We start from the raw sequence: 26,566 nt of genomic DNA, 5'->3' as shown, positions 1-26,566 counted from the left end.
GTCCTTTTTACTTGATAGTAGCTACACAATGTGGATGGGTTACACAGATTAAAAGATAGAGATTAGGATTTAGACCCACATTGTTTCACACTGTGCACTTTAGTTTAATTCAACTTCTTACCCATGCTTACAAGGATTAAGTTGGACTTTGATCCCCATTTCACCAATGAAGAATTACTGTTGAATTAGTCTAGATTGATTAGGTATTTTCATTAGAATTGATTGCCTTTTCTTTAGCATCTGTGTGCCTTGAAACATCTCATGATGTTGTTATAAAGATAAGGTACAGGTGCAGCCCATGAGACTCAGACTACATGTGTTTGAGACAAAAGCAAAACATTTGAATTGTCAAATAGCTGTGTTTACATGGACCCTAATATTCCACTAATAATCGGAATAATAGCCCAATCAGAATAAAAATAAAGGAAATTTATATAGGGGTTGAGAGGGGTGGTGTAAACCTTTGATAATCCATTCACTAGGGGAGTATTAGCGCCAAATAACAAAGTAAATGCTTAATCTGATCGTTTGTGTCTGGTTGGAATAAATATATTCATTCTGCGCATGTTTGGCCCACATGGGTGTAACATTAGGCAACGTGAACAGGTTTCCGGGCGGGACAAAAACATTGCAGTAGCAAAACAAAACTGGTCTGTGGCTGATGTAACTTTTTTGTCGGAGACGGACAGCAAATTGTGGGCAGCAGGAACGGGGAAAAAATATAGCCCAACAGAATGGTGACGTCGGCTACACAAAGCCACTAGCCAGATAGCTCAGTAAACTAAAATAGCGCAACATGCATTCCTGGGGTGGTGATGACGCAGTGGATAAGACGCATGCCTTTGGTGTGAGAGACCGGGGTTCAATTCCCCACTGTGACACATCCACCACTGTGTCCCTGAGCAAGACACCTAACCACTAGTTGCTTTAGAGGTGTGCGACCTCTGATCTAAATAGCAATTGTAAGCTAAATGAATAAATGTAATGTACCCAGTATTCCACCCAGCTCTGTGCTGGCTGCATGTAATATCACAGTAGGATTTCAAGCTATGATCATATAATTCCAGGTGGTGGTTTCTTTCTTATTTAAAGGCTGATTTTTGAAGAAAACTCTTCTTAATGGTCAACACACAGTAGATCACTTCACAAATCTGAGGTTTAACATTAACATTTAAAATAATTATGATAAAATCTTTGTCAACAAATACGCACAAGTAAAGTCAAGTAAACGCTTTTTTTGGTCCTTTTTCCTCAACAAAATAAACTAAAAGAAAAATTAAATCCTAATTTGTGTATGATATGTAAGTGAATAAAGTTAAACATTCATTGAATATTAATTGAACATTTGCTATATTGTTATTGAAAGAAATTACATTGCGATAATTATTGTTATTGTTTTATTGTCCAGCTCTACTTTAGACCATTGCTGTCCCTGCAGCCTCACATAATTTTACCATCCCGCTCTCCGGTTTGCGGTCTGCCTGAATCCATGTGAATGCAGCCTACAGAAACACAAATAGTCTCTCTTCTTTTTCTTTTACTGTTATGTTTCAAGCAGATTAGACACTTTACAGCAGGCAGAACCACTTTGCACATGTTAAAACACATATTCTGATTAAATGTGTTATGCCCAGCTCGTGGAAGAACATAACAAAGAGGGAAGGTCCACGCAGAAAACAGTTTAAATGAATCATAAGGTTTTATTAAAGTTACCTTAACTTATAATTAACTCAAAACACAAGTAAACTTGAACTCATCATACTCAAAGCAAACAACCAAAAGAAAAGGAGCTCCTGAAAGGCACCCGCCTTCCAGGAGAGAGGTCGCGATGAGGGGAGCCATCTTGGTTCACCACAGCTTTTTAAGGACTTAAACAGGTGGCTGCAATCACCAACGAGGTGTGTGTGTCCAACCAAACAGGAAGACAGACCTGAAAAGAAAAGGACAGAGAACAGGCCAACCCCCAGGCCGTCACAAATGCTTTGGGGCATGTAGACGTACATCTTACTGGATCATTTTATTTGTCGTCCATGTAAACAGTTAAGTTGGAATCTCTAATCAGAATGATATCAATCAGGTTAAAGAAATAGTGTCCATGTAACTGCAGCTACTGTCACAGTAGTGCAAGAAGGGAAAAGGAAGACAAGGGATTGGAGCCAAATGCAGCAGAGCAGAGCAGGTGAAGTACTGAACGGATGAAAAAGGCTAAGGTCAAAATCATAGAAGCAGTCCAAATGACGGCAAACAATTCAGTCACAGAGCGCTGGTATTCTGCAGTTTGTCTTAAAATATATTGGGGTGGTTCCTGAAACTGACTGAATATGGCACAGCCATACTATTTTACTATATTTTTCACCAGCTGTCACTGCAAACAAATGCAATATAGAGCAGGCAAACTCGCATCACAAAAGAGGCAAGGTTAAAGGGGCTATATGTAGTTTGTCAATGAAATTACTTAAATCAAATTTTCACTGACTTATTGTCAATGGGCTCAACTCACTTAGAAATGAAGCACATCCCTGTTTTCTCTCTTGCTTGCATCAGCCACTATTCTGCTATAGATGTGAGGACTCTCAGACTACAGCAACAACATGCAGTCCACTAACACCATAACACAACCGGCTCACAGGAAAACACAGACTCCACGTAAGGATACAAAATAATAATAAAAGGTTTATGTGCTGAAGCCCGTCAGACCAAACGGATTCGGATGATGTTGAGTAAAAACACAGTGAACATCAGAAAAGCTGGAGAAACACTGATAGTCACGTTTGCTTGCCGGCTAACGCCAAGCAGTTGCTAACGTTGTCCAGTACAAAGTTGTAATGCTTTCAACATTAATTTATCAACTAACGCGACCCTTGTCACTATCCTGTGTACCACCAGTATTATGTCAAAGTGTTGATTTAGCCTTCAAGAAATGATGTAACAGTAAAAAGCAAATGTGGAGCAATTGGTTTACTAGCCTATAGGGATGCAGCCAGCTAACGCTAGCTTGGACCTGCCGCATCTTGCTTTGTAACGTTCAATATAGATTTATTGTGGTTTTACTGATACTCCGGTACAAAGCTTCTCCACCTCTCAGTCACTGTAACTAACATGACCCACATCATGTACAATACTGCAACAAAACTGCGACAACAACACAGAGGAAGAGTCATCCACTAACCCTACAGTAAAGTTACTTACTGCGGTCTAACTGTTATAAAGTGTGACACAATGTCGTTATAATATTCAGTCCATCTCACTGACTGTTTCGTTATCATCCAGTACATTTAGCTGTGTTGAGTCTCAGGTGAAAGATACACCGATACAGTGGATAGAAAAAGTCTGCTCACCCCTGCTAAAATGTCTTGTGATGTAAAATAATGAGACAAAGATAAATCATGTCAGAACTTTTTCCACCTATAATGTGAACAATTCAATTGGAAATCTTAGAGGGGGGGGATGAAAACCTTACAATAACCTGGTTGCATAGGTGTGCAAACCATCATATAAAGTGACTGATTAATCACAAATGAAGTTCAGCTGTGTTAAGAGCTGGACAGAACAGACCCAAATGCAACGCTCAGGAGAAAGAGGTTTTCTTGAGGGGAAAAAAAGGGGCAGAGGGAGTGGCGAGATGGGTGAGGTGGACGCCAGGTTTAGGAGCAACCATGATCAAGCGTAGATTGTGTGGAGAACCAGGGTTGATATACTGGCAGAGATGGAGTTGATTGCTGGCAGGTGTGGCAGGCAGAGGAGGTGGCTGATGAGGTGCAGGTGTGGACTGTCAGCTGAGCTCAGGAGCAGAGAGAGAGGGAGAACACACGCAGGGGAAGAGGAGGAGACACAGAGGGAAAACAGGATGGCAGGAAAAAAGGAGAAATAAACAGGACACACCATCAGCTGAGCTGCCACCACAGCACAGCTGTTCTAGAAGAATTTTCCTGATATTTTCTTAGTTGCATCTCAGAGTAAAAGCCATGGTCCACAGAGACCTACCAAAGCATCAGAGGGATCTCATTGTTGAAAGATATCAGTCAGGAGAAGGGTATAAAAGAATTTCCAAAGCATTAGATATACCATGGAATACAGTGAAGACAGCCATCATCAAGTGGAGAAAATATGGCACAAAAATTGACATTACCAAGAACTGGACGTCCCTCCAAAATTAAGGAAAAGATGAGAAGAAAACAGCAACATTAAAGGAAATGCAGGAATTTCTGGCAAGTACTGGCTGTGTGGCACACGTGACAACTATCTCCCGTATTCTTCATATGAATAGGCTATGGGATAGGGTCGCAAGACGGCTGAAGTTTGCAAAAACAAGCATCAAGTCACCCAACACCATGTGGGAAAATGTGTTATGGTCTTTCCAAAAGGCATGTTTGTAGCAAAACAACACTGCACATCACCCAAAGAACACCATACCCACAGTGAAGCATGGTGGTGGGAGCATCATGCTTTGGGCCTGTTTTACTTCAGCTGGAAGCAGGGCCTTAGTCAGGGTGGAGGGAATTATGAACAGTTCCAAATACCAGGCAATTTTGGCACAAAACCTTCAAGTATCTGTTAGAAAGCTGAAGATGAAGAGGAAGTTTACCTTTCAGCACAACAACGAACCAAAGTACACATCCAAATCCACAAAAGCATGGCTTCACCAGAAGAAGATTAATGTTTTGGAATGGCCCAGCCAGAGCCCAGACCTGAATCCAATTGAACATCTGTAGGGTGATCTGAAGATAGCTGTGCACAGGCGATGTCCTCGCAATCTGACAGATTTGAAATCAAAAGGTGCTTCAACAAAGTATTAGTTTAAGGGTGTGCACACTTGTGCAACCAGGTTTTTACTTTTCATTTTTCCCCCTCAAAGATTTCAGTTTGTTTTTCAACTGAAAATTTCACATTATAGGAAACATTATATAACATAAAAAAACATAACATTAAAGGAAAAGTTCTGACATGATTTATCTTTGTCTCATTATTTTACATCACAAGAACCTGGCATTTTAACGGGGGTGTGTAGACTTTTATCCACTGTAGTTACTGAAAAGCAGACAGACGAGCTAACGCCGATGTAGCACGTCAGCTATATGCAGTAAACGTTATCATGTAAGGAACATGGATTAGTTCAACCTCAAGCTGATAAAACTATTACCTCAACGTTGCAGTGGGAGTTTACTTGAATCTCCAGCATGTTGTGTGAAGGGGTCTCCCTGTCTGTCTATAGCCGCTGTCACACTGCCTTTTTTCCGGGAGTGTTATTGTGCCAATATGTGGCTCGCTGTGCTGAATGAAAGGTTCGGAGTCGGTGTTGAGCTCCCTCTGAGCCGGGAACGTTGAAGTAACAGAGCCTGAAGATGTCTGAGTGAAAAGCCACAGCCGGCATGCCGGTGTTTCTTGCAGGATTTCTGTATGAAAATGGTGTTTCAGATTATGCTCGCTCATGAGTTCAAGCGAGCACGCATACGAGCAAACACCTGGTTGCAATTTTAAAACTGCACCGCTAGTGAATACTCCGTATTCCGTATTTGTATAGCGCCTTTCTAGTCTTTGCAACCAAAGCACTTTTACACTACATCGCATTCACACACTGAGCCTAAGTGTTCAAACAGAAACTAAGATTCATACACTGGTGGAACAGCCACCAGGGGAAATTCGGGGTTCAGTATCTTGCTCAAGGACACTTTGACATGCAGCCTGGAGGAGCCGGGGATTGAACCTGCCAATTTTTCAATTAACAGACAACCCGCTCTATTAGCTGAGCCACAGCCGCCCTTAGTGGCCGCTGAAAACTACACCGCAGTTTTTTCCCTATACACCGCAGACTTTAAGTAAAAGTCCAAACACCAGGAAAACCCTACTGAACGCTACATTCATGATCAAAGACGAGCTGCCACTGAAACAAAAGAACACAAACTAAAAACACTAGTGAGGAGGTGCAGCTAACTAGACACAGGTGAAACTAATCAGGGCAACCAAGAAAGGACTCTTTAAACATAAAACAGGAAATACAAAGCTAAAACCCAGAACCATGACTGTCTCACTCTCCATGGCAGCAATTTTGTTGTACCAAGTTTGGGGGAGTATTTGCTCCTGTTCACAATGTGTTAGGAAGCTAAATAAACCAAATCACATTCAGTCTGCCTCTTGGCTTTTTTAAGTAGTTGTAAATCGAAAACAACTCCTTTTTAAAACAAAAAAGGTGTCCTCGGCACTCACAGGGGATATTTATTCGGTATTCCAGCCCTCATCTGGTCAGAGCCAAGACATTTGTTCATTTTTAATGTCCCCTCAGACATGTTTCAAGACATAAAATATTTAGTTTGTAGAAATGAGGCTTTAAAGACTGTATGTGCACTTTATTTGTTGAAAATATCCAATAATAATAAATAAATCCATAAAAAACATGATGAAGTATGCAAATTGTGATGTATATCTATTCTGAGCCCAGCTGCTATACCACTTTGATGAAGAACAGTGAAATAAAGGTTGGGAAAGATTCCTGTCTGAACACTCTCAATGTTAATGAAAGAGTTTATCTGAATAGAAGTGTCAGCCTCCTGAACAGCAAAGAGTCATCACTCACGCCGCCCTCAACTGAAGGCATTTGAATGCATTGTTTTGTGCTTGCCTTGCACATTGCTCTCTGGTGAGGCTGGCCTCAGCCCGCTTTTGAGTGCCTGATACAGATATGAGGCCACAGGATGAGGAAAAAGTCCTTCCCCTCTCTGCTGTGGGCCCTTCTACCTGAGTAAACAAACAAGAAGGAGACTCTTTGCTTCTCAGGGGACAATGAGTCCCCTCAAAAGAAGGAAGAGCCACAAAGGCAGCTTTTAGATGCTGGTGAAGACGATCCTCTGGGGAAGCTTAGTGGCTTCATATCGATCATCATTATCTGGTGCCACTTGCGGTGTGTAACAGGAGCTTTTTGAAGTGAGACAGCACATTTTTATTTAGAGAAAATACAAAAAAAAGTTATTCAGCGCTCTCCTGAAACAGTGGTTTGTTCTTTGTGCTAGTCAAGAGACTACAAGGTGACTGATGAAGCATTTTTGTTGTCTGTGTGATGCAGCTGGAAAAGTAAATTAAAGTAATTAATCAGGGCCAGCAGCATCATAACATGGCCTGTGGCTGCCATTTGTATTGTTTGATCCCTCAGTAATACTGAGGTGTGTGACTGTGCGTTTGTTTGTCTGCGCATGATGGATGAGTACTCCATTAGAGACACCGTGTGAGCATTCTCCTGAACTTCTGCATTTGTGAGGACCAAATGTTGACCAAACAATAAAAAAACAAGCAGAAAGGAATAGTTTTAGAATATATGCTTATTCGCTTTTGTCCCGAGAGTTAGGTGTGAATATAAAAAACACTTTCAAGTCTGTATGGTAAATATGTACAGTATCTCCCAAAAGTAAGTAAACCCCTCACATTTTTGTAAATATTTGATTTTATTTTTTTATGTGACAACACTGAAGAAATGACACTTTGCTACAATGTAGCAAACACAGGTTGCTACTGGAGTCTTCTTCCACTCCTCTATGACTATATCACAGAGTTGGTGGATGTTAGAGACCTTGCGCTCCTTCACCTTCACGTTTGAGGATGCCTCACAAATGCTCAGTAGGGTTCAGGTCTGGAGACATGCTTGGCCAGTCCATCACCTTTACCCTCAGCTTCTTTAGCAAGGTAGTGGTCGTCTTGGAGGTGTGACTGGGGTCGTTGTCATGTTGGAATACTGACCAGAGTAGGTTCAATGGGAGAATTTATTTAACACAAGTGAGAACCGATATGTGGCTTGGGGGGTGATCGTTCCGAGGGTCATGAGGTCCAGGCTCCTATGCTCGGGGGGGAGGGGTTCCGTGTCTCAGGCGAGAATCCGAGTCCGTGATCAGGCAGGTATTTGTATGGTACAACGATCCGGCAGGGACTGGAAGGTTGAGCTGGTCTTTTAAAGGTTAGTTAATTGCAGGATGAGACACCAGTGTGCTTAATTAACAGGATGCGTCTCAGGTGAGTTGACTGGAGCTCAGGTGACCACGCCCACCAGCAGCCCCAGAGCATGAGGGAGGAAGCAGAACACAGAGACAGACGAAAAGCCAAAACACACCAAGCACACCGCAAACATACCAAAGAGGAAAAGAACTCAAAAAACTACAATCACACACATACCAACAGGAAGGCCAGGCTCACGACTGCGTCTCTCCGAAGGGAGGGGATCATGCATGTTGGCATTCATGGTTCCCTCAATGAACTGTAGCTTTCCAGTGCCGGCAGCACTCATGCAGCCCCAGACCATGACACTCCCACACTCCCACCACCATGCTTGACCAAGTGAATGTAGGCAAGACACACTTGTCTTTGTACTCACCCGGCTGTCACACACGCTTGACACCATCTGAACCAAATAAGTTTATCTTGGTCTCATCAGACCACAGCACATGGTTCCAGTAATCCATGTCCTTAGTCTGCTGGTCTCCAGCAAACTGATTGCGGGCTTTTTTGTACATCATCTTTAGAAAAGGCTTCCTTCCGGGACGAAAGCCATGCAGACCAATTTGATGTAGTTTGCGGCGTATGGTCTGAGCACTGACAGGCTGACCCCCCACCCCTTCAACCTCTACAATGCTGGCAGCACTCATTCGTCTATTTCCCAAAGACAACCTCTGGATATGAAGCTGAACACGTGCACTCAACTTCTTTGGTCGACCATGGTGTGGCCTGTTCTGAGTGGATATATGTATGTTCTTGGCCACCGCGCCGCAGCTCAATTTCAGGGTCTTGGCAATATTCTTATAGCCTAGGCCATCTTTATGTAGTGCAACCACTCGTTTTTCAGATCCTCAGTTCTTTGCCATGAGGTGCCGTGTTGAACTTCCAGTGACCAGTATGACGGAGTGTGAGAGCGATAACACCAAATTTAACACACCCCATTTACACCTGAGACCTTGTAACACTAACGAGTCACATGACACCGGGGACGGAAAACGGCTAATTGTGCCCAAGTTGGACATTTTCACTTAGGGTTGTACTCACTTTTGTTGCCAGCGGTTTAGACATTAATGGCTGTGTGATGTGTTATTTTGAGGGGACAGCAAATTTACACTGTTATACAAGCTGTATTTTCACTACTTTACATTGTAGTAAAGTGTAATTTCTTCAGTGTTGTCACAAGAAAAGATATAATCAAATGTTTACAACAATGTAATGGGTGTACTCACTTTTGTGAGATACTGTAGCTGGAGCCAGAAGCCGGTTAGCATGGCTTAGCATAAAGACTGGAAGCTACAGAAACAGCTAGCCTTCTGGTGTCATTTTTATACTTGGATTTTGTTTAGATTAAACAAACTAGGTATAACATGTTAAGCTAATGCTATGCTAAGATAAGCTAACTGGCTTTAGCTTAATATCATCATACAGACATAAGAGTGGTTTTAATATTCTCATCTAACTATTCCTTTAAGATTTGGTCAAGATCTTGGGTTGAAGATTAGATTTTAGGGTAAAAACAAAAGTGAAAAGGGGAGGGCAAGAACATGCTGTAAAATACTCTACAGCTGAAGATAAAAGACAAGAACCAGCAACACTGAGGAATTCACTTGTCTTACTGTAATAAGACACAATGGAAAAGTGAATTTATTCATTAATATTATTTTAAGTTACACATTATGTATCTTACTTTTGAAGATTGAGTTAAGTTTTTTTCTGTAATTGTTTTGTTTCAACAAAACAAACATTCACTGTGTATTTTTTACTTTGAAAACTTTAAATTGATTTACATAATATTCATATATTGTTTGCTTCTATCTGCTGTAGGTCCTCTATTGCCTCTAAGGGTTTTACATGTATTTTATGTTATATATGTAATGTTTTTATGTATGCAGATCAACTGTGTGTGCAAGTGAGTGAGTGTGTCCGCAGGCCAGAGGCAGCATGAAAGCACAGGAACCAATGCCATGTTAGGATGCAAGTCTTTTTTTGCCCTGCTGTCAGTGTGTGTGTGTGTGTGTGTGTGTGTGTGTGTGTGTGTGTGTGTGTGTGTGTGTGTCTGGGCAGAGCATTGTATGTTGTAGCCTGGTGCACTATATCTACGGCATTGCATGTGAGTATGGCTCCCACAGTGGTAATTACCTTTTTAAATGTTAGATCCTGTGATGATCAAGAAAATACCTAAACAGACATCTACAGGTTTTAGCAGCTAGAAATACCATGAATGTGGATTTAATTTTCATTAAACCCTAGGTGACCCAGATGTGATCTTTCCCTGCTGTCACAACATATGTGAACATCAGAAAATCTAGGTCATATAGGGTTACAAAGCACAGCGGTGTGTGTCCTGCTTTGCCCGTTTTCACGTCAAATTTAATCATTACACATGTATAGTTATCCAGACAGCCAGCCTCTGCCCTACTTTTGCATCCGAGAAAGAGACAGAGGTACAGACGTAAACATACAGACAGGCAGTCTGGTCAATCAAAGAGACAGAGGAGGGGTGGGCATGGCAGACCCAGACAGTGTATGACACCAACTCCTCCGCTGCTCTGCTTTAGGAAAGAGGCAGAGAGAGAGAGACGGAGTTGCTAGGAGACCTTGCCCAATGCAAACACAGCACCATCTGCTGCAGTGAGATTTGGAGTGGGTTAGCCAAGTCGGACAGAGAGAGAAATCAGCCCAGGAGGATCATTGGAAACAACAGTAAAGGGAGAGACAGGGGAGGACAGAGGGAGGAGAGGAAGGGATGATAAAGGATGATAATGGAAGGTGAAAGGCTATGAGATAAGATATGGGAGTGGAGGGGAGTGTGGAAAAAAAGTAGAAGGGAGAACAGAGGAGGAAAGAAGAGGAAAGTGAGCATGATGAGAAGCTTGATTAATGTATGACTAACAGGTGTGACTCTTACACCACCCACTCATAACCCTCCTCCACGCACACACACTAACACACACACCATTTTCACAGAAAACATTATGAGCACCATCTTTATGTTATTTTCTGTATTAAGGTGAGATGTAACGCAAGTGGAGGTGAAACCAAGCAGCTGCCACTGTTGTTTTTTAACAACCAAGGAGGCGAAACCAAGCAGCTGCCCCCCCCCCCCCCATAGTAACAAATGATGCACTTGTTACCATGGGGACAATAAAATGACACCATCAGACATCACTGTTCAGTCGCAGCACGCTTTGTGCCCACGTTATCTGAAGATGCCTGGACAATTCACACAGCCACATCACGCGTAGTGTGAATGATGGATTTTTCTCACCATTGCAGTTATTATTGGTGTGTTATAATTAGGGAAGAATGTTATTAGCTATGCTGAAGCTGTATTCGCACTTACTATCTACAAAAAAAACGCATTAGCTAAGGTTAACATCTACGTCGCAAACAAAGCTGTAACAGCCTATGCACAGAAGATCCAATCTGATCTCTTACAGGGACTCTCAGTTTTTCACATGATGCCTTACAAATCAAGACAATATAACTTTTGGAGGAAGAAATAACGTTCACAGATGAAAACAGTTGAATTCTAAACAATAAAACATAGTTCTGCTCAGTTCAAAACACTTGATGCTACAGCCACATTGTATACTAGCAGTTTATGATAGCTAATGTCAACTAATGTTAGCTAACTATATATATTAATGCCCTGTAAAGGCCGTAACTACAGTGCATATTTGTTCAGAATTCACCTGAATGTGACTTTTTGACATTATACCGTACCATAAATATTATTATACCATAGAAATGTGTAATTTCTGGGGAAAAAACAGCATGAAAAACAAGTTACAAGAACCAGAAAAGAGGTTAAACCAAACAGCTGTGACTGTACTCCTGCTAGTTAAGGCTAGCTGTTTTTATAGCCTTAGCTGAAGCTAATTTACTCACTTTGTCCTGTTTCATGGATTTGATGCTCCAATATCTTAGTAATTAAGTCTGCAGTGCCACAAACATAAATCAAACAGTAGCTAAATCTTAAATCATAATCTAGAAAGAAAGATCAGATTAAAGTAGTTTTAGATTTAGATTTGATGTGGTTAAGCCACATTTAAATCACATATGTACATGAATTTAATTAAAGATTCATATATTAAACTTCAAATTGACAAGAGCTAACAAAGAATCATTTAGTTTGTCGATACTGCGTTTTCCCTGCACTCTTAGTTCAAACATACCACAGAGTGTAAATGTTTTTCCTTATGTGAGGTGTGTTACAATGATTAATAATCACTCTAAAAAGGCATAAAATTATGGTTTTACAACTTTAGATGTCATTTTAGATAAGAGTCTTCAAACAAAACAACTTCACTGTTTGTGAGGTTACTGCTCTGTCTCTGTAAGGCAGCTGTGTATTGCAGCATTTAGCATGTGTTAGCACTGTTCAGCAAAAGCTTCAGTCTCACAGGCATAATAACCCTGATGTTGTCACCAGGGCTATCTCGAAATCAGACTTGAAAAACAGAAAGCCAGTGTTACATAGTAAAGTTTGAAAGATGCGGGAATTTACTGAGCAGGGATGGTGTAACAAAAGACCCTCTTTAGTTTTCTGATGGAAAAGTAGCATCCAGTCTTGTTGGTGTTTTTCAGCCTCTGCTGCATCTATATATTTTTTTACAAAATATTGTGAGTCGCACAACTTCATTAAGGTGCGATGCTAAATCATCAGAGTAATCCTTTAAAGCACGTGACACCCAATATCAAGGTCTAAGTTACATGAGAAGAAACAAACTCTATATTCCATACAGATATCAAGGTGCATTTTATTAGATGAAGATCCAATGATATATAGTCAACATCAGCATCCTCCTTTACAAAAGACATTAAAATTGAAACATTTTCAGTAAAAAAGTAGTATTGTACAGCCAATGTGGGGTACCAGAGAGAAAGCATGACATGACCTAAATCATATTCATTCATTATTGTATGGATCATAGATAAAACACAATACATTAACACTATTTACAGTCTGTAACACAGAGGTTGACATGAATGGTAATCCTCATGGTGAATACAGTAAATAGAATATATTTATATATTAAGATCTTTTGTTTACAAAATCATAATGCATTATATATATGACAGAGAAAGGCTATCCACAACCTTGGCTTTCAGCTATACATACCCAGTTATTTTGCAACACTTTGCCCAAGCAAAATTAGATCTTTTGTTTGGTCAATTTATTGTTTATGGGTGGGTTCTTTGGTTGTGCTGGGTTTGATGTCGCAGCCTCCGACTGAGCACTCAGCTGCTGCGTGTTACTGAAAAGAGTTATGTGTTTAGGTTTGGTTGTAACTGGAGATTATTGATTAGGACTCTCCATATAGAGGGCAACGTCTTGAGCAATGTTTGCAACAAGGGGAAACTACAGGGCAACTAATTTTACCTTTCTAAGCCATGATCATATTTAATCTGTGATGCTTTTGTGCCATTGCAGAAGGATCTCACAGCTCAAATGGACTGAGACGAAACTGATGTGATGTTGTATTACAGCATAAGGTTTCATTGCAAATTTAATAGATGCAAAATTTTCTTTTCACAAACAAACGTGATAAGGAACAAGCTCAAAAGTGTTCTGAACACTGGTTTTACTTCATGCATGCATAAACGTTGCATTTCAACGGGATAGATGGCAGCTGTAATGGATTCTCTCATTTGAAAGTAATACATTTCCATCAGAGAATAACGCATTACATTAGGCAGGATCCTGGCTTTAGCAAAGAAAAGTTAGCATCAGGGTACCTGAGCAATGCTTCCCATTAATGTTGCCTCAAATATTACCCATCATGTCATATCACCATATGTCATAACTCGAAGGCTCATGATGCATGAGGAATATTTAGTAAACTAAGAGGTGAGCAAAATATGAAAAAGTAAAATAATCTAAAATTTGTTGGTACAAAACAATAAGTAGGTCTATCTAGAACGTTGCCCAGTAAGTTTGTTATAATGCTTTGTGAAGGCCAGGTAGTTAAGATCAGTGTAACAGCAGTTGAACAGTAGTCATCCCAGACTGAAAGAGAGCGTACGAGTGATAGGTATTACCTTTTATACATATGTATCTATAATACACACCTCCGAGGTCATGTATATACCTCATAACTTCAGTAAAAGTAATAACTTTCTTTTGGTGTTTTTTTTGTTTGTTTTTACTATTTGCATTTGCCCTTGGCCCATGAAACCAGTCATGCATTGGCCATTAATTTGTCAGTTTCTTCAAATCAAACTGTTTTGCATGATAGCAGGGGCTATATTTGTCTGACTAAGCATTAGCTGCCCCAACCCACCCCCCACCCCAAGTTTGCAGAGCCTCGTCACCTTTGCTCATCAACCTTCAACAGCAGAAAGATGCTCACAGTGCTCGCAAACCTTTGGGAATCCCAGCCAAAGTTGTTCACCTGAGACACGCTTATGTTGTGTAATTCTATCTGGCCATGTGACAAAGGGGGACGCAGCGATGCGTCCGCCAACACCAGACGTACACGGGAAGGATCAGCAGATCACTTTACACGACTTGTTGTATTGAAGGATGAATAAAAACCCGGGGGGAGCTGCTTTGCTGCTGCGAGGGCAAATTCCTGTGAGGTTTTAGGACAAGCTGGTGGCTGTCTGTCTGTATCTCTTTCACTCTCAGCCCACCCTGCCCATCCTGAGCTGCATCACTGGCAAGACATGGAATGGATCCTAGCAAGAAGCCATCAGAGCCACCGCATAAGTGGATCAGGATCGTCCTCTCCCCACCATGTTGAGTGAGCGGCCTGGTGGGGAGGCAATCCCTGCACCCACCCCCTGCAACAACCCAACACCCATGTGCTCAGGCCTCCGTGCCAAGCCTCGGCGCCAGGCCTCATCACTGGCCCAGCTGGCATGGCCCCGATCAGCTGGATTTGCTATAATCATCTTAGGTCATCTCATTCAAGCTGAGGACGGAGTGAATGCCTGTCAGCTCTTCAACGAAGGCCAATGAACCCCAACAGGCCTGCCCAACTGGCCTCTTTCTGGCTAATTTTCCAATGACCTGTTAAAAACTGGTTTTAACATTACTGGAATACTTCACACAATGAAGAGGTCTCCCAGCATGTATAGAAATGTTGCCGCCCTTTTAAGAGCTGTCAAATCATGTTTCAGTAAAAAACAAACGTGAAAGTGAGACATCTTCTCTTGCTGGCAGGTCACCTAGTTCTGCTAGCTGCGTCCAAGTCTGTCTAGTCTGTCTCTCTGTCAAGCTGGGATGTCAGGGGCCTTGAAGTGTGTGTGTGTGTGTGTGTGTGTGTATGTGTGTCTGGTGTGTACATCAAGAGGCGCGGCAGGGAGGGATGGGCAGAGAGTTACAGAGGTTAATGGTAAATCAGCCAAACCAAAGTCACACACTCAACCACCACACATGACCCCCCTGCCACTCCCCCACTTCCATCTATCCAGTCATCCAGCCACCCCCACCCTCCCACCCCTTCCCTCTGTTGCGGTCGTGTCCCGGCTGCTCGTCCGTCAGTCCCAGCCGTTGTCCTTGATCATGTGGGCCAGCTCGATGATGAACTTGCCCTCTTTATACTTCTGACTGCTCTCAAAGGCATGTTCCTGGAGGGTGTGGCAGACAGACAGCATTTAAATCTAACAACAGATCCACGGATAATAATAACAAGTTAATATTTCTGAAAAAGACGTACGTAGCTTAGAAAACTGCTCATGACAGTCTTCAGCTGTATATGAAAATCCTTGACTCAATCCTGGCCTGTCTGCTACTGGCTCTTTGGAAGCTGGTTATATAACCGTCAGTCACTAAACACTGCACAACAGCCTGCAGAACCAAAATTCTGACTGGACTGGATCATCACATCTTGGCAGAAATGTGTCTCTCACCACTAAGAAACTGCAAAAAAACAAAAGGCCACAGGTTTGAGCCCCGCAGCAGCCAACACAGATGTAGCCTGCTGTAATTATGCAGGCTATAACATGCATTTCTACTGTTAACTGTGTAATCCAAAATTCCTCTGAAAAATATGAATGGGATTTCTAAGAAATGTCAGCTAAAGCTGCACAGAAGCTTTCTAGATCTACTTAGTGTTATTCTATTAAGTAACATAAACTATCATCTTAATTATTCATTTTCACCCTGTATTTATTTTTTTTTCCTGTTGACTGCAACTGTCATTTGCCTAGCTTATTGAGATACTGTAAACCAGTAAGCGAATCAAGTAATAGAGTGACTAAAAGTTAATAAAAACCAAAATATCAACATTCATGACGCCAGGTGTCACCCACCAAGCAAGCAAGCAAGTTTTTCTAATGGCTAAAACTATGAGGTTTTATTCGGCTAAATATTTGAAAAACAAATGTCATTCAGATCAGCCTCAGCTGTGTGAGTGCAATTTGTGTGTCATGCTAATGAGCAAAAGTTAGCATGCTAACACGCTATACTAAGATGCTGAGCATAGTAAACATTGTATCTGCTTAACATCAGTATGTTAGCATAGTCATTGTGAGCATTTTAGCATGACAACGTTCAAGTGATGTTTCAACTAAAAGAGGTTTAAACAGGAGTGTGTTAGTTTTTAAAGAACAGATGTCTCTCATGGTGGCCACGTGATCATGCTCAGCTGTGGCGTCTGCTGCTTGCTAATCCAACCTCAGTTTGTTCCAGTTCCACCTACCATATACCCAAATTTGGATTTTTTGGTCCCCAGTAACTGACAATAATACCAGCAAGCAGTAAAGCCAAGCCCCAAATTAAGAAAGGTCTCTTTGGAAACATAGACTCTTTTTAAAGGATGTATTTTCTATTTATACAGTCCTTAAAAAAACACCGAATTCATAATGGGACTCATTTTGACACAGCTCTTTAAAAAAAATCTTTTCCATAAAAAAACATTCACAAAATGACAACTTCTGCTTCCATTAACAACCTTGTGTTCTTGCTCAAAAGCCACTCACTCACTGTAAGCCTCTCTTGAAAACAGTGTCAGAGAGAAGGCTGATACACATTTTCTTCTGTACCTTGTTTTGTCTTTGGTTATTTTGGTTCAGGGCTGCAGAGGCGCTTTATCAGATTCTCGGTTTAGAAGTGCAGTAGGTCAAGCCTCTCAATAGAACGGCTGACAGCTTTGACGGCTGTAGAAAATCAATACTGCTGCCGCTGATATTAATGGTAGCCATCCTATCTGGTGTCTGTGTGCTCTTGTGTGCATGTGACCTCTGTTTTCTCTGCCTTGTGGGGTCCTGACAGGAATAGAAACTACCCAGAAAAGTGTCTACTTTTGAAGCTGGTCCACCATGTGTTTACCAGGCATCATAAGGAAAATTGTTATTTTTAGGCTGGAAGGTTAGAGAATCAGGTTTAAGGTTAGACACGTAGCGGTGAATGTTACAGTTAGAGGGTAGGCAAAGAGCGATGGTCAATGAAGGAAAACAACAAGGATGTTGTGTGTGTACGTGTGTGAGTGTTAACCCCTTAAGGATGCAGTCACGTGCCCTATAGTGTAAACTCGCACCTCCATGCTGACAGGGTTCACCAGTGACAGCTGCACATGCTCAGCTCTGTTGGTATATGAAGACAGCTAACATGTGTGGATCCTGTTGAGTTCTAAAATGTTGAGACCTAATTTACCACCTGTACTAAATACATCCAGCACATGTATTTTGACATATTTATCACAGCTTCACAGAGACTTGACTGTAGACGTAGCTCTAATGTTAGCCAAAGCTACACAGTGAGGCTGTCAATGTTATTTTTACTCTGAAACAGTTTAAATCATCATTATTAACACGGCTATGATGAAATCAGAAATTTGAACTGCAGCATAAGTCAACATCTACTGTTAAAACCTAAAGAATATATGTATGCAAATCTTCAGGTCTGAGTGACAAATGAAATGAAAACCAGATGTTTTTCACTTCCACAAAATATTAAATACTCGTCACAGGTCACATAAGATAAAGACTTCTCCTTCTTGTCTCCATGTGTCTGGAAAAATGTATCTCATAATTAACTGAGCCCACAGCCGTACCACTGCACTGACCCCAAGAGAAGCGGAGGTGCAAATATAATTAGGGTGCTAATAAAATCAGGGTGTGCTATAAGAAGGGCCTCCCAGTTTATCGTCCTCTAACCTTGGATGCAGTTTGTGGTGCTGTGCATCAAATCAGCCAAGGACACTTACGTATTTCCAGCCCAGGGTCGTCTTGCAGTTCTCACAGTAGATATCCGCTACAGCATGCAGGCCTGTGAGCAGAACTCTCTCCTCTGCAGGGCCACACCCGACGTTCACCCTGAGAGAAGGAGAATGGGTTTGTGGGGAGGAAAGTAGAGAGACACAAGCAGAGACAAAAGTAAAGTATTTTGTATTGTGCAAGTGGCTCAAGTTGCTTACTGTACGATGTGCTCAGAGTGAGTCACTGCCTTACACCCACTCACACAGCGCATGCTGATAGGGCAGCGGGGGGAGCATAGATTCAAACAGCCTAATTTTCACAGTCAATTCAGTTGATAATCACAGAGCTCCGAGCCACAGGCTGGTTCCGTCTACATCTTCAAAAACAACATATCTACTCTGTGGAACAATATGCAGCATGTGCGCTAAGTCCAGCATGCAGGACAATTTTTTCTAACACATAAAATCGACTGCGAAAGCCATTTGCGAACAGGTGGGTTGAAATGCTTTTAAGTGGACTACTCACACTGAGTTGAACAGGTAGGCTCTGCCTTGGCTGCCCTGGAACGACTGCAGAGACAAGATGAGACACAGATGAAATGGCTTAAACATGAATGTACCCTTTCATACAGTGTAATAACTATAAAATGACACAAGCATGCTATTATGTTGCCATCAAATAAGAGCCCTGATTTGGTTTCTTTATAAATACGGCAACATGCTGATTGAAGACAGGCTTTTGCTTTAATAGCAGCTCTTATTTTAAAACCTGCAGACAAAATCCATTCTAATATCTACTATAAAATAGTGTGTAGCCAATGTGCTGCTGATAGGCTCAGGGTTGACTAATGCATAAGTAGCTTTATGACTAGCAATGCAGTTATTTTTCTTGCAGGCCTTTATTTACAACACAAAAGCTGCAATTAAACAGATTTACGTAGTGCAGCTGTGTTACGATTGGCAGAAGGCCTTTGTGTACAGGTGAGCATGTTTTCATTATCACATGTGGAAAAAGTGATAGTGAATTCATAATCCAATTCACAAGCCAGCTTATAACATAATCCATCCACAGGCAACGGTGTGGCAGCGGCTGACAGACATCCAGGGGTTCAACCTGCTTTTATTTTTATAATTCCTCATCCATTCTCTGTCACTTGCTGTCAACCCTTATAAATTATATTCTATACTACACAAAATTGCTTATTTTTGCAGTAAAACAACATTACCTGTGATAAAACAAAACATGAAGTAAAGTACATCTGCCTGCAAATCCCAAGTCAGCTTTCTTTTTCAGTCTGTAATAATTAGCTGCCTGAATGTAAGTACTGTCCTAATGTTGGTAAAATGAGTCAAGTCACCGGAGTAGAGGGCCGCTGTTGCCGTCAGTTACCTTGGAGATGAGCTCGTCGTGGTTGGCCAGGTGAGCTCGGCAGTGGATGCAGCTGTAGGTTCGGTGGCAGCTCGGCAGATATGCCTGGAAGGTCTTGGAGCGCGTCATTCTGACCATGGGCGGGGTTGGCGGGCGGTGCAAGAAGGGACTGCCAGCCCAGGTCGGCTCACAGGGGAAGCACCGCAACACACAGGTGAGGGCCGTGGTGGGCGGTGGGTTGGGAGGTGAACACCTGAGCACAGGGAGGATAAAGGAGCAGTGAATGTTGGTGTATATTTTTGCTCTCCAACCTGCTTGCGTCTGTGAAACTCTTAAAACCTCAAAAAGCTACGCTGTGACGAGACATCATGCATTATTGATGAGCCTGTATTCCAGTCTTAGTCATTAAGTTTCACATTTCAGGTTCAAGCTGAACCTCTGGAGCTGAAAAATTAAGCCAACGTGGAAGTGCCAAAAACTGCAGTTAATCAGATGACCACTTGAAGCTGGCTCCAAAAGCAAGCCACTCTCACAGACCCGTGTTAAAATGCCCAACTTTACAGGAGAAATAAACACATGTACAGCCTGGTACAAAAAACTATTTTGTCTCTATTGCTAATTTTCGCCTTCATGACAACTGGCAGATTTGAACTTATTCGTTTAAATTATATTAAATTATGCATAATTAAGGACAGGACTCTTTGAGCAACAGGTGGGTGCTCTCTCAGGTGGCTAGACGCTAGGTGGTTCAGCAAGCAGGCTTCATTTGTCCCGCCTCAGCTCCATCTCTTTGTCCATTTTTGGATAAGCCAGACTCAGGCCACCACCACATATCGAGGGGACAGTTTGGGCTACAGAAGCAGGAACAGACAAACATTCATAATAACTATTTTGATAACTGCTTAGTTTAGTAAAATTTTGCCACGCTAGCAGCGTAGCTCTAGGGATGAAAATGTTGGTCAGTCCTCCACTTTGGTCAAGATTAGGGTGGAACGATTTTGAAAAACTAATTTTAATAATATTTAACTGATTTTCAAAAACTAATTTTAATAATATTTGACTGATATTGCAATTGGTCTATGCTTTGCGATATTATTATCATTATTCTCATTTTCATTAAAAAACATAATGATTATGGTGCATTTTTGGGGGGATGTGTACCAAACAAAGAAGTTTTTTCAAGTCGGTAAAATATAATGTGATTGGCCAGGACGTATCTGCAGCACCACAATATTCAATTAAAAATGGTATTTTCAAAACACATTTCAAATTGAACAAATATTGCACCTCCTGCAATTTGAAAATTGAAGTAGGTCGTAGGTGATTTCGAAATAATTTCGATTGATTGTTCAGCCCTAGTCTACACTGAAATATCTCAACAACTACAGGATGAATTGCCATGACATTTTGTACAGACATTCATCGTTCTCAGAGGATGAATCCTACTGACTTGGTGATACACTGACTTTTCCTCTAGATGCCACCATTAGGGCAAAATTTAAACTTGCAGCTATCTGCAGATTTTGTTTATGACTTAAGACCTGCAAAACTAATGACGTACCCATCAGCTGTTACTAATGTTAGCATGCTAACATGCTAAACTAAAATGAACATGGTAAACACTATACCTGCTAAACATCAGCATGTTAGCATTTTGGTTGTGAGAGTGTTAGCATACTGACATTTGCATGTAGCACAACTTTACAGAGCTGCTAGCATTGCGGTTGACTCAGCTGTAGACATGTTCATGCTTCTCAAATGAGGATATGCTACTTTTCCGTTTTATACCAGACTGTTGATCAGACATTTTTAAATGGCAGCTTGAAGACTATATTCTGCCATTTTATAGACCCAACAATTAATGAATTAACTGATTAGGCAGAAAATTGTCAATGAAAACAATAATTTGTTGCAGCTGTCTCTATTAACGTGTTGTCAAACCATTCTGCACTGACTCCGGTTCAATACAGTACACATGCAGCTAGCTCACATTCTGTGTTTAAGTCTATGAGGCTGCAGAGATAATCTGCTTAGCCTAGCACAACTGTGAGGATCGTGCTCTGCTCACTCCATGATATCAAATAGACCGAGCCCTTAAAATACTTCTGCTGGTGTGCCCTGGTGACTGAGGAGATTAGTGAGCTGGCCTGGGAACACATCCCAGAGGCTTGGGGCCAGGAGGACAGGAGTATGCTATGACTAACTGTACAGGAGAAACTATATGGTTCAGGGCCTGTGATCTCTTTTCCCTTGTGGTGCACTTATAACATTTGTGGTTTTATTACCTAATGCAACTTTAATTGCCATTTCAGCACTGGTGCTAAACAAAACATATCACAACATTTAATCTAGTTTTATTCCCCAGTGCTTCTTTTCATAAAGTTTTTGAGGAACCTCACTAAACTGTATATACAGCCTTTATTGTCTAGCTGCCTATTTCTAATTTAAGTAATAAACATGACCTTTCTAACTAAATAAAACAAATCATTTCAAGTGTCTACTATAAGTTAAGACTTAATTTTTACAAGTTCCATTCTGTCTCCTCTCCTTCCTGTCTGTCTTTACTGAACCATCTGGAAAAACTAATAAAATACTGAATGGGAGCAGCAGGAGACCTCTGTGAGTTCAGGACAAACAGGAGAGAGTGAGTGAGAGGCCTCCTAACTGCTCTGCAATATGATTGTTTTTAGTGTTGGATGGAGGCTGATAAAGGCTCCAGTGCTGATGGGAAGGACCGGAGGATATAAATAAATAAGGCAGTGAGACGTGCCCTTGTTTTCTCTCCCCTGACTCGGTGCCAGCGGCGTGGGATTGGGGCACAAAGACACGCTCAGTACAGTTGTCAGAGCTGACCCCTGACACACACACACACACACACACACACACACACACACACACACACACACACACACACACACACACACACACACACACACACACACACACACACACACACACACACACCCCCTGATGTTTAACCCAAAGCATGTTTTATCCTCACGGCCATTTCAGGACTAAGGACAAGGAAGACGTTGATGTAGCATCCAGAGATATGTTCAAAATATTTATTATTATTAGATTAGATTAGTGGATTAATAACAATTTTAAAAATTGTCCAGCAAACTTTTACAAGCCCTCACTTTTGATTGCTGAAAGTCTTCTACCATATTAAATTAAATATATTTTTGTTCATAAGACAAAACAAGCAATTCAAAGATGTCGTTTGGGCTTTTAACAAAATGTGACAGATGTTTTATTTTTACTATTTTCTGACATTTTATAGACCAAAGGATTGATCTGGAAAACCTCTCAAATTTGCACAAGTTGCCTGATTACAGCTCAGTAATTAGTATAAGGCACTGCAGGTAAAATCTAGGAGTGTAAGCTTCAAATTTAATTATATTAAATTTAAGTGTCTTCTCCTTCCAAGCCAGCATTTGCTATAGGTCACTCAGGGTTAAGGTACCAGCTAAACCTCTAACACATAAATCTGATGTGTAGACGAGAACCTATCCATCACAGGAAAGGCTCTGTGGGATGCTGTTACAGTTAACCGATGTACAGTGTGTCATGATAATAACGTGTCCTTAATGGACAGTCAACAGCAGTGCTGGTTTACAGTATTGCATGTTACACATCTTTTCATGGGTCAGACATAATCCATGTGGAGTTATATTATCTCCGAAGAATCACTTCACTACAGCTATAACAGCAGAGCACCAGTGCATGTGAGGGGCTTGGGATGAAAACCAAAACCTCTTACTAACTTTTTAAAAATGTGTTTTATGATTGCAAATATATAATATCTTTGGGTTTTTGGACTAACGGACAGACAAAACAAGACATTTTCAGACTCTGGGAACCTGTGACAAGCATTTGGCCATGATATTTCTTTGACACTGTATATAACATGAAGGCCTAAATTATAACATTATCAAAAGCTTATTTTGTTTATTTCAACGTTGAAAAAAAAGGACATAAGCAACTCTAAAGACAAGAAGGCCACTGAACATAAAGTACACAACATATTTAAGAGAAAGCAGCTACGGGCTTTAGCTTTTAGAGGCTGGACTATGACGCTGTTGACATTTTATGACAATTAACATTGTTTGTGGGAACCAGAGTGCTGATGTTTATCTGGGCTGCTTTGCACACACAAAAAAACAACTCTTTGACAGAATAACAAATTGCATAAATGATCAGATGACTACAGGAACTGATTGCAGCGATCCACACAGGCTCCAACAGCAGAAAATGTTATCAAAGCTGTCAGAATATAGAGTGCCGGCATAACCTCAGTGTGCGTCTTTGGTGTTTATCTTTCAGTCTGCTTGTGTGTGTTTTCTCTCCGTCTGTCCCCATGCGTCTCAGCCTGTGTGTATATTTGTTTTTTTCTCTGCTGCCGCTCTGTCCATTCATCAGTTCTGCCGCGGGTCGTTTGAGGTCACTGAGCTGTCCATTCTGGTCATTTCTGGGTGTCATCACAAAGGGCTACGTGCCACAAGTCTCAACAGCCAAAAGGGCCCTTGTATCCCGACAAAAAAACCTTTGTTATGTAACGCACTGATTCTGCTGCTGCTGATGCTGTTTCTGACAATGATCGCGAGCAGTAGAAAGACAGGGGCTGTGGGGGTGGGGGGCTGGAGAGTCAGACGGGAATGGGTAGAAAGAAAGAAGGAAGAAGCAGTGTGTGTCCCTACAGTGTTGGAAGAGCTGCGTGTCCTATACTGCCCACAAGCTGCACCAACACGGTTTCTGTACTTCATGTACTTCATCCTGCTCTCCATTCAGTCTTAAACCAAGGCCAACGCAATACAGCAGCATGACATCACTGACAAGAGGAGAAAAAAACTCTACCCCCATATCAGATCTCACTGATGAAGCAATGCTCCTGCATCCCAGGTGTGGGTGTCTGGTTACGTTTGCTATGTTTTATCTGCAATCACTTATAATTTTCTTCTGTCTGTCTCTTGTTTTGTCCTCTTTGGAGAGGAAGGCAGCTTGTTTTAAGGTGCTTCAGACACTTATACTTGTGTTTTTCCTTACAGAATTTTAATAGAAGACCTGAAGGAAACATGCTTTCAATGCTCAGTATTTTGCTTGTTCATTGTGGGTATAACTTATATATTCCTAACTCATATTCACACATGATTTCTATTGCGTGTGGCTGTCAGATGATAAACAGTGAATAGCATATTAAAAAAGCAACCACAAAAAAAACAAAGTGGGTGATGTGACAAAGAGCCCTGCGAAACTGTGGGCACAACACACTGTACACCACTTTTGCTTATGTACACAAGTCCTGTCTGTGAAGGATCACCTTTCAAGGCCTGCAACTCTCTGAACACCATCTTCGATTCCTGCCTATCGAATCCTCACATGATCAATAACTATCCACATACATGCTCTGTAATGAAAATAGATTTTCAAAATAAAGAAAAAGTGTTTGCTCTCTGTTGTCTTTGCAAACTGTTGTGGTGTGGATTCTGGTGGACTTTAGTAGATTTGGGGGAGGGGGGGTCAAATGCAGCATTTCCACTTACTTAACTGTCAGTGAGATGGGATGGAATAGTAGAGTGACCTTAGAGCCTGATCACCTGTGTAACACATCAATAAATACACAAACACGTTAAGGGGTTCATTATGTGAGTGTGATTTAGTGGTATGAATCAGGTCACAGGCAGTGGCGCACTTCATCTGGGGCAGAACTTCAGCCACCACACGGAGGACAGATGGCGGGGATGCCTCAGCTCAGCAACGGTGAAAACACACACACACACGTGCACAGAAGCACGCACGCACGCACGCACCACCCAGTCTGAAAACCTTTAACGTCTGCAATGACTTTGACAGATCGATGAGAGTCAAGTGATTGTCGTCAGAGTTTATGATCACATGAGCGCAATACACGATAACCCGCATTGATCAACGCTGACGTGCACCATCACGACCAAGCGCGCGCGCACGGAGATGATGGCGCATACGTGCAGGACTGCCACCACAAACAGCATGTGTCCTAATAATAACCATCAGATACTGTAGCTCCACTGCAAAGCAGACCTCAGCATCCCATCCACATCCAAGAAAACACCAGTCCAGGCATTAAAAAAATACTTTTGACAATGTCAACGCATGTTGACGGGAAACAAAACCATAAACTTGTTGTTTTACTGTATTATGTATAGGTACCTGCAGTCTATGTTAAAAGTTGCCTATGTTAAGTATTTGACAAGCTGTACATCACTATATCGACGCAGAAATAAGCTTCATGGGCCAATATGAAAACAGTGCGTGACAACAAATGCACCACACTGAAAAATAACGTAGAGGAAATCATTTTACCTCTGAGGGGAAGAAAAAGCGGATCTCCACGTAGTCTAGAAAATGTCGCACCTCCTCGTTTTCCTCGTGGCAGTGCCAATCCTAAACCCCCTTTCGCATTCCTTCCCAGGCAAATTTCTTCTTCTCGCTGGCCCTGGTAAGTCCTGCAGAGACGCAATGTTTTGACGCGCAAAAATACCCAGCGGAGTTTAGAGGAGGCAGGGAGATGGAGCGAGAGAGAGAGAGAGTGACGAAACAGCCAGCCGGAGCAAGAGGCTTCACTTCTTCCCACTTCCGTGTTCGCTGAAAAACCGCTATCTTCTTTTCTTGAACGGAAGAGTGTCTGACTCTTTAGGTTTCATTTAGATGTGTAGTAGCGTGATTCGCAGCGTCCGTTACTTAGGGCTATAATGTTGTAAAACGTAGACATACACGCTAAAATTGTCAAAACACTATGTCGCGCATGCTCTGTATGACTAGCAACTGACGTTTGCCATGACAATTTGTTGCGTTTATTGTTTGTGTCGTGGTCGCGTTTTCACAAGCTGTGACACAGACAGTAGCTAAACAAACAGTTACTATCACTACCACTTTTTCTACAGATTTAAGCCATTAACGCAACAGGTCATTAGTGCATACTTCGGAGGACGTGAACTTTCTTGACGGCCGAGTTGACGATCTTTGGCAAAAATCACACTGGCAGTTGATATGATGAATAAATGGACAGCCGTAGCAGCCAATCAGGAAACCAAAA

At 41.6% G+C, this 26,566-nt stretch overlaps 1 protein-coding gene across 3 annotated transcripts; it reads right to left on the bottom strand.

Annotated features, from left to right (window-relative positions):
• Positions 1–1,679: 1,679 nt before the first annotated feature.
• ypel2b (yippee-like 2b) lies at positions 1,680–26,470 on the bottom strand. 3 transcript variants are annotated; one of them, XR_005440595.1, is made up of 6 exons: positions 25,834–26,464; positions 19,513–19,744; positions 18,649–18,692; positions 18,132–18,240; positions 15,642–15,844; positions 15,427–15,552 (listed from the first exon to the last, which is right to left on the bottom strand). XR_005440595.1 is itself a non-coding variant. In XM_038693695.1 (5 exons), exons 2-5 carry the CDS (start codon positions 19,627–19,629, stop codon positions 1,862–1,864), a joined length of 339 nt encoding a protein of 112 aa, XP_038549623.1. In that variant the 5' UTR covers positions 19,630–19,744; positions 25,834–26,470; the 3' UTR covers positions 1,680–1,861. The 3 variants fall into 3 exon arrangements, 2 of the variants coding, with proteins under 2 accessions (XP_038549623.1, XP_038549622.1); XM_038693695.1 differs by lacking the exons at positions 15,427–15,552; positions 15,642–15,844 and adding an exon at positions 1,680–1,930 and having other exon boundaries at positions 25,834–26,470; XM_038693694.1 differs by lacking the exon at positions 15,642–15,844 and having other exon boundaries at positions 12,713–15,552; positions 25,834–26,441.
• Between the last annotated feature and the right edge of the window lie 96 nt (positions 26,471–26,566).

The sequence above is a fragment of the Micropterus salmoides genome, unplaced genomic scaffold, assembly GCF_014851395.1.
Source record: "Micropterus salmoides isolate LMB-PRFRI ecotype aquatic unplaced genomic scaffold, ASM1485139v1 Ms_hic_scaffold_3, whole genome shotgun sequence".
NCBI lineage: Eukaryota > Metazoa > Chordata > Actinopteri > Centrarchiformes > Centrarchidae > Micropterus > Micropterus salmoides.
Note: the sequence above shows the minus strand (reverse complement) of the source record. Positions and strands in the feature narration are given on the sequence as shown.

Bases quoted from the DNA above. Each gene is read 5' to 3' on its own strand.
- ypel2b (XM_038693694.1), bottom strand. From the start codon at position 19,629: ATGGTCAGAATGACGCGCTCCAAGACCTTCCAGGCATATCTGCCGAGC. The intron at 18,693-19,512 runs GTAACTGACGGC...TTGTCTCTGCAG, and splicing joins ACGACGAGCTCATCTCCAAG to TCGTTCCAGGGCAGCCAAGG. The intron at 15,553-18,131 runs GTAAGTGTCCTT...CACACCCTCCAG, and splicing joins CGACCCTGGGCTGGAAATAC to GAACATGCCTTTGAGAGCAG.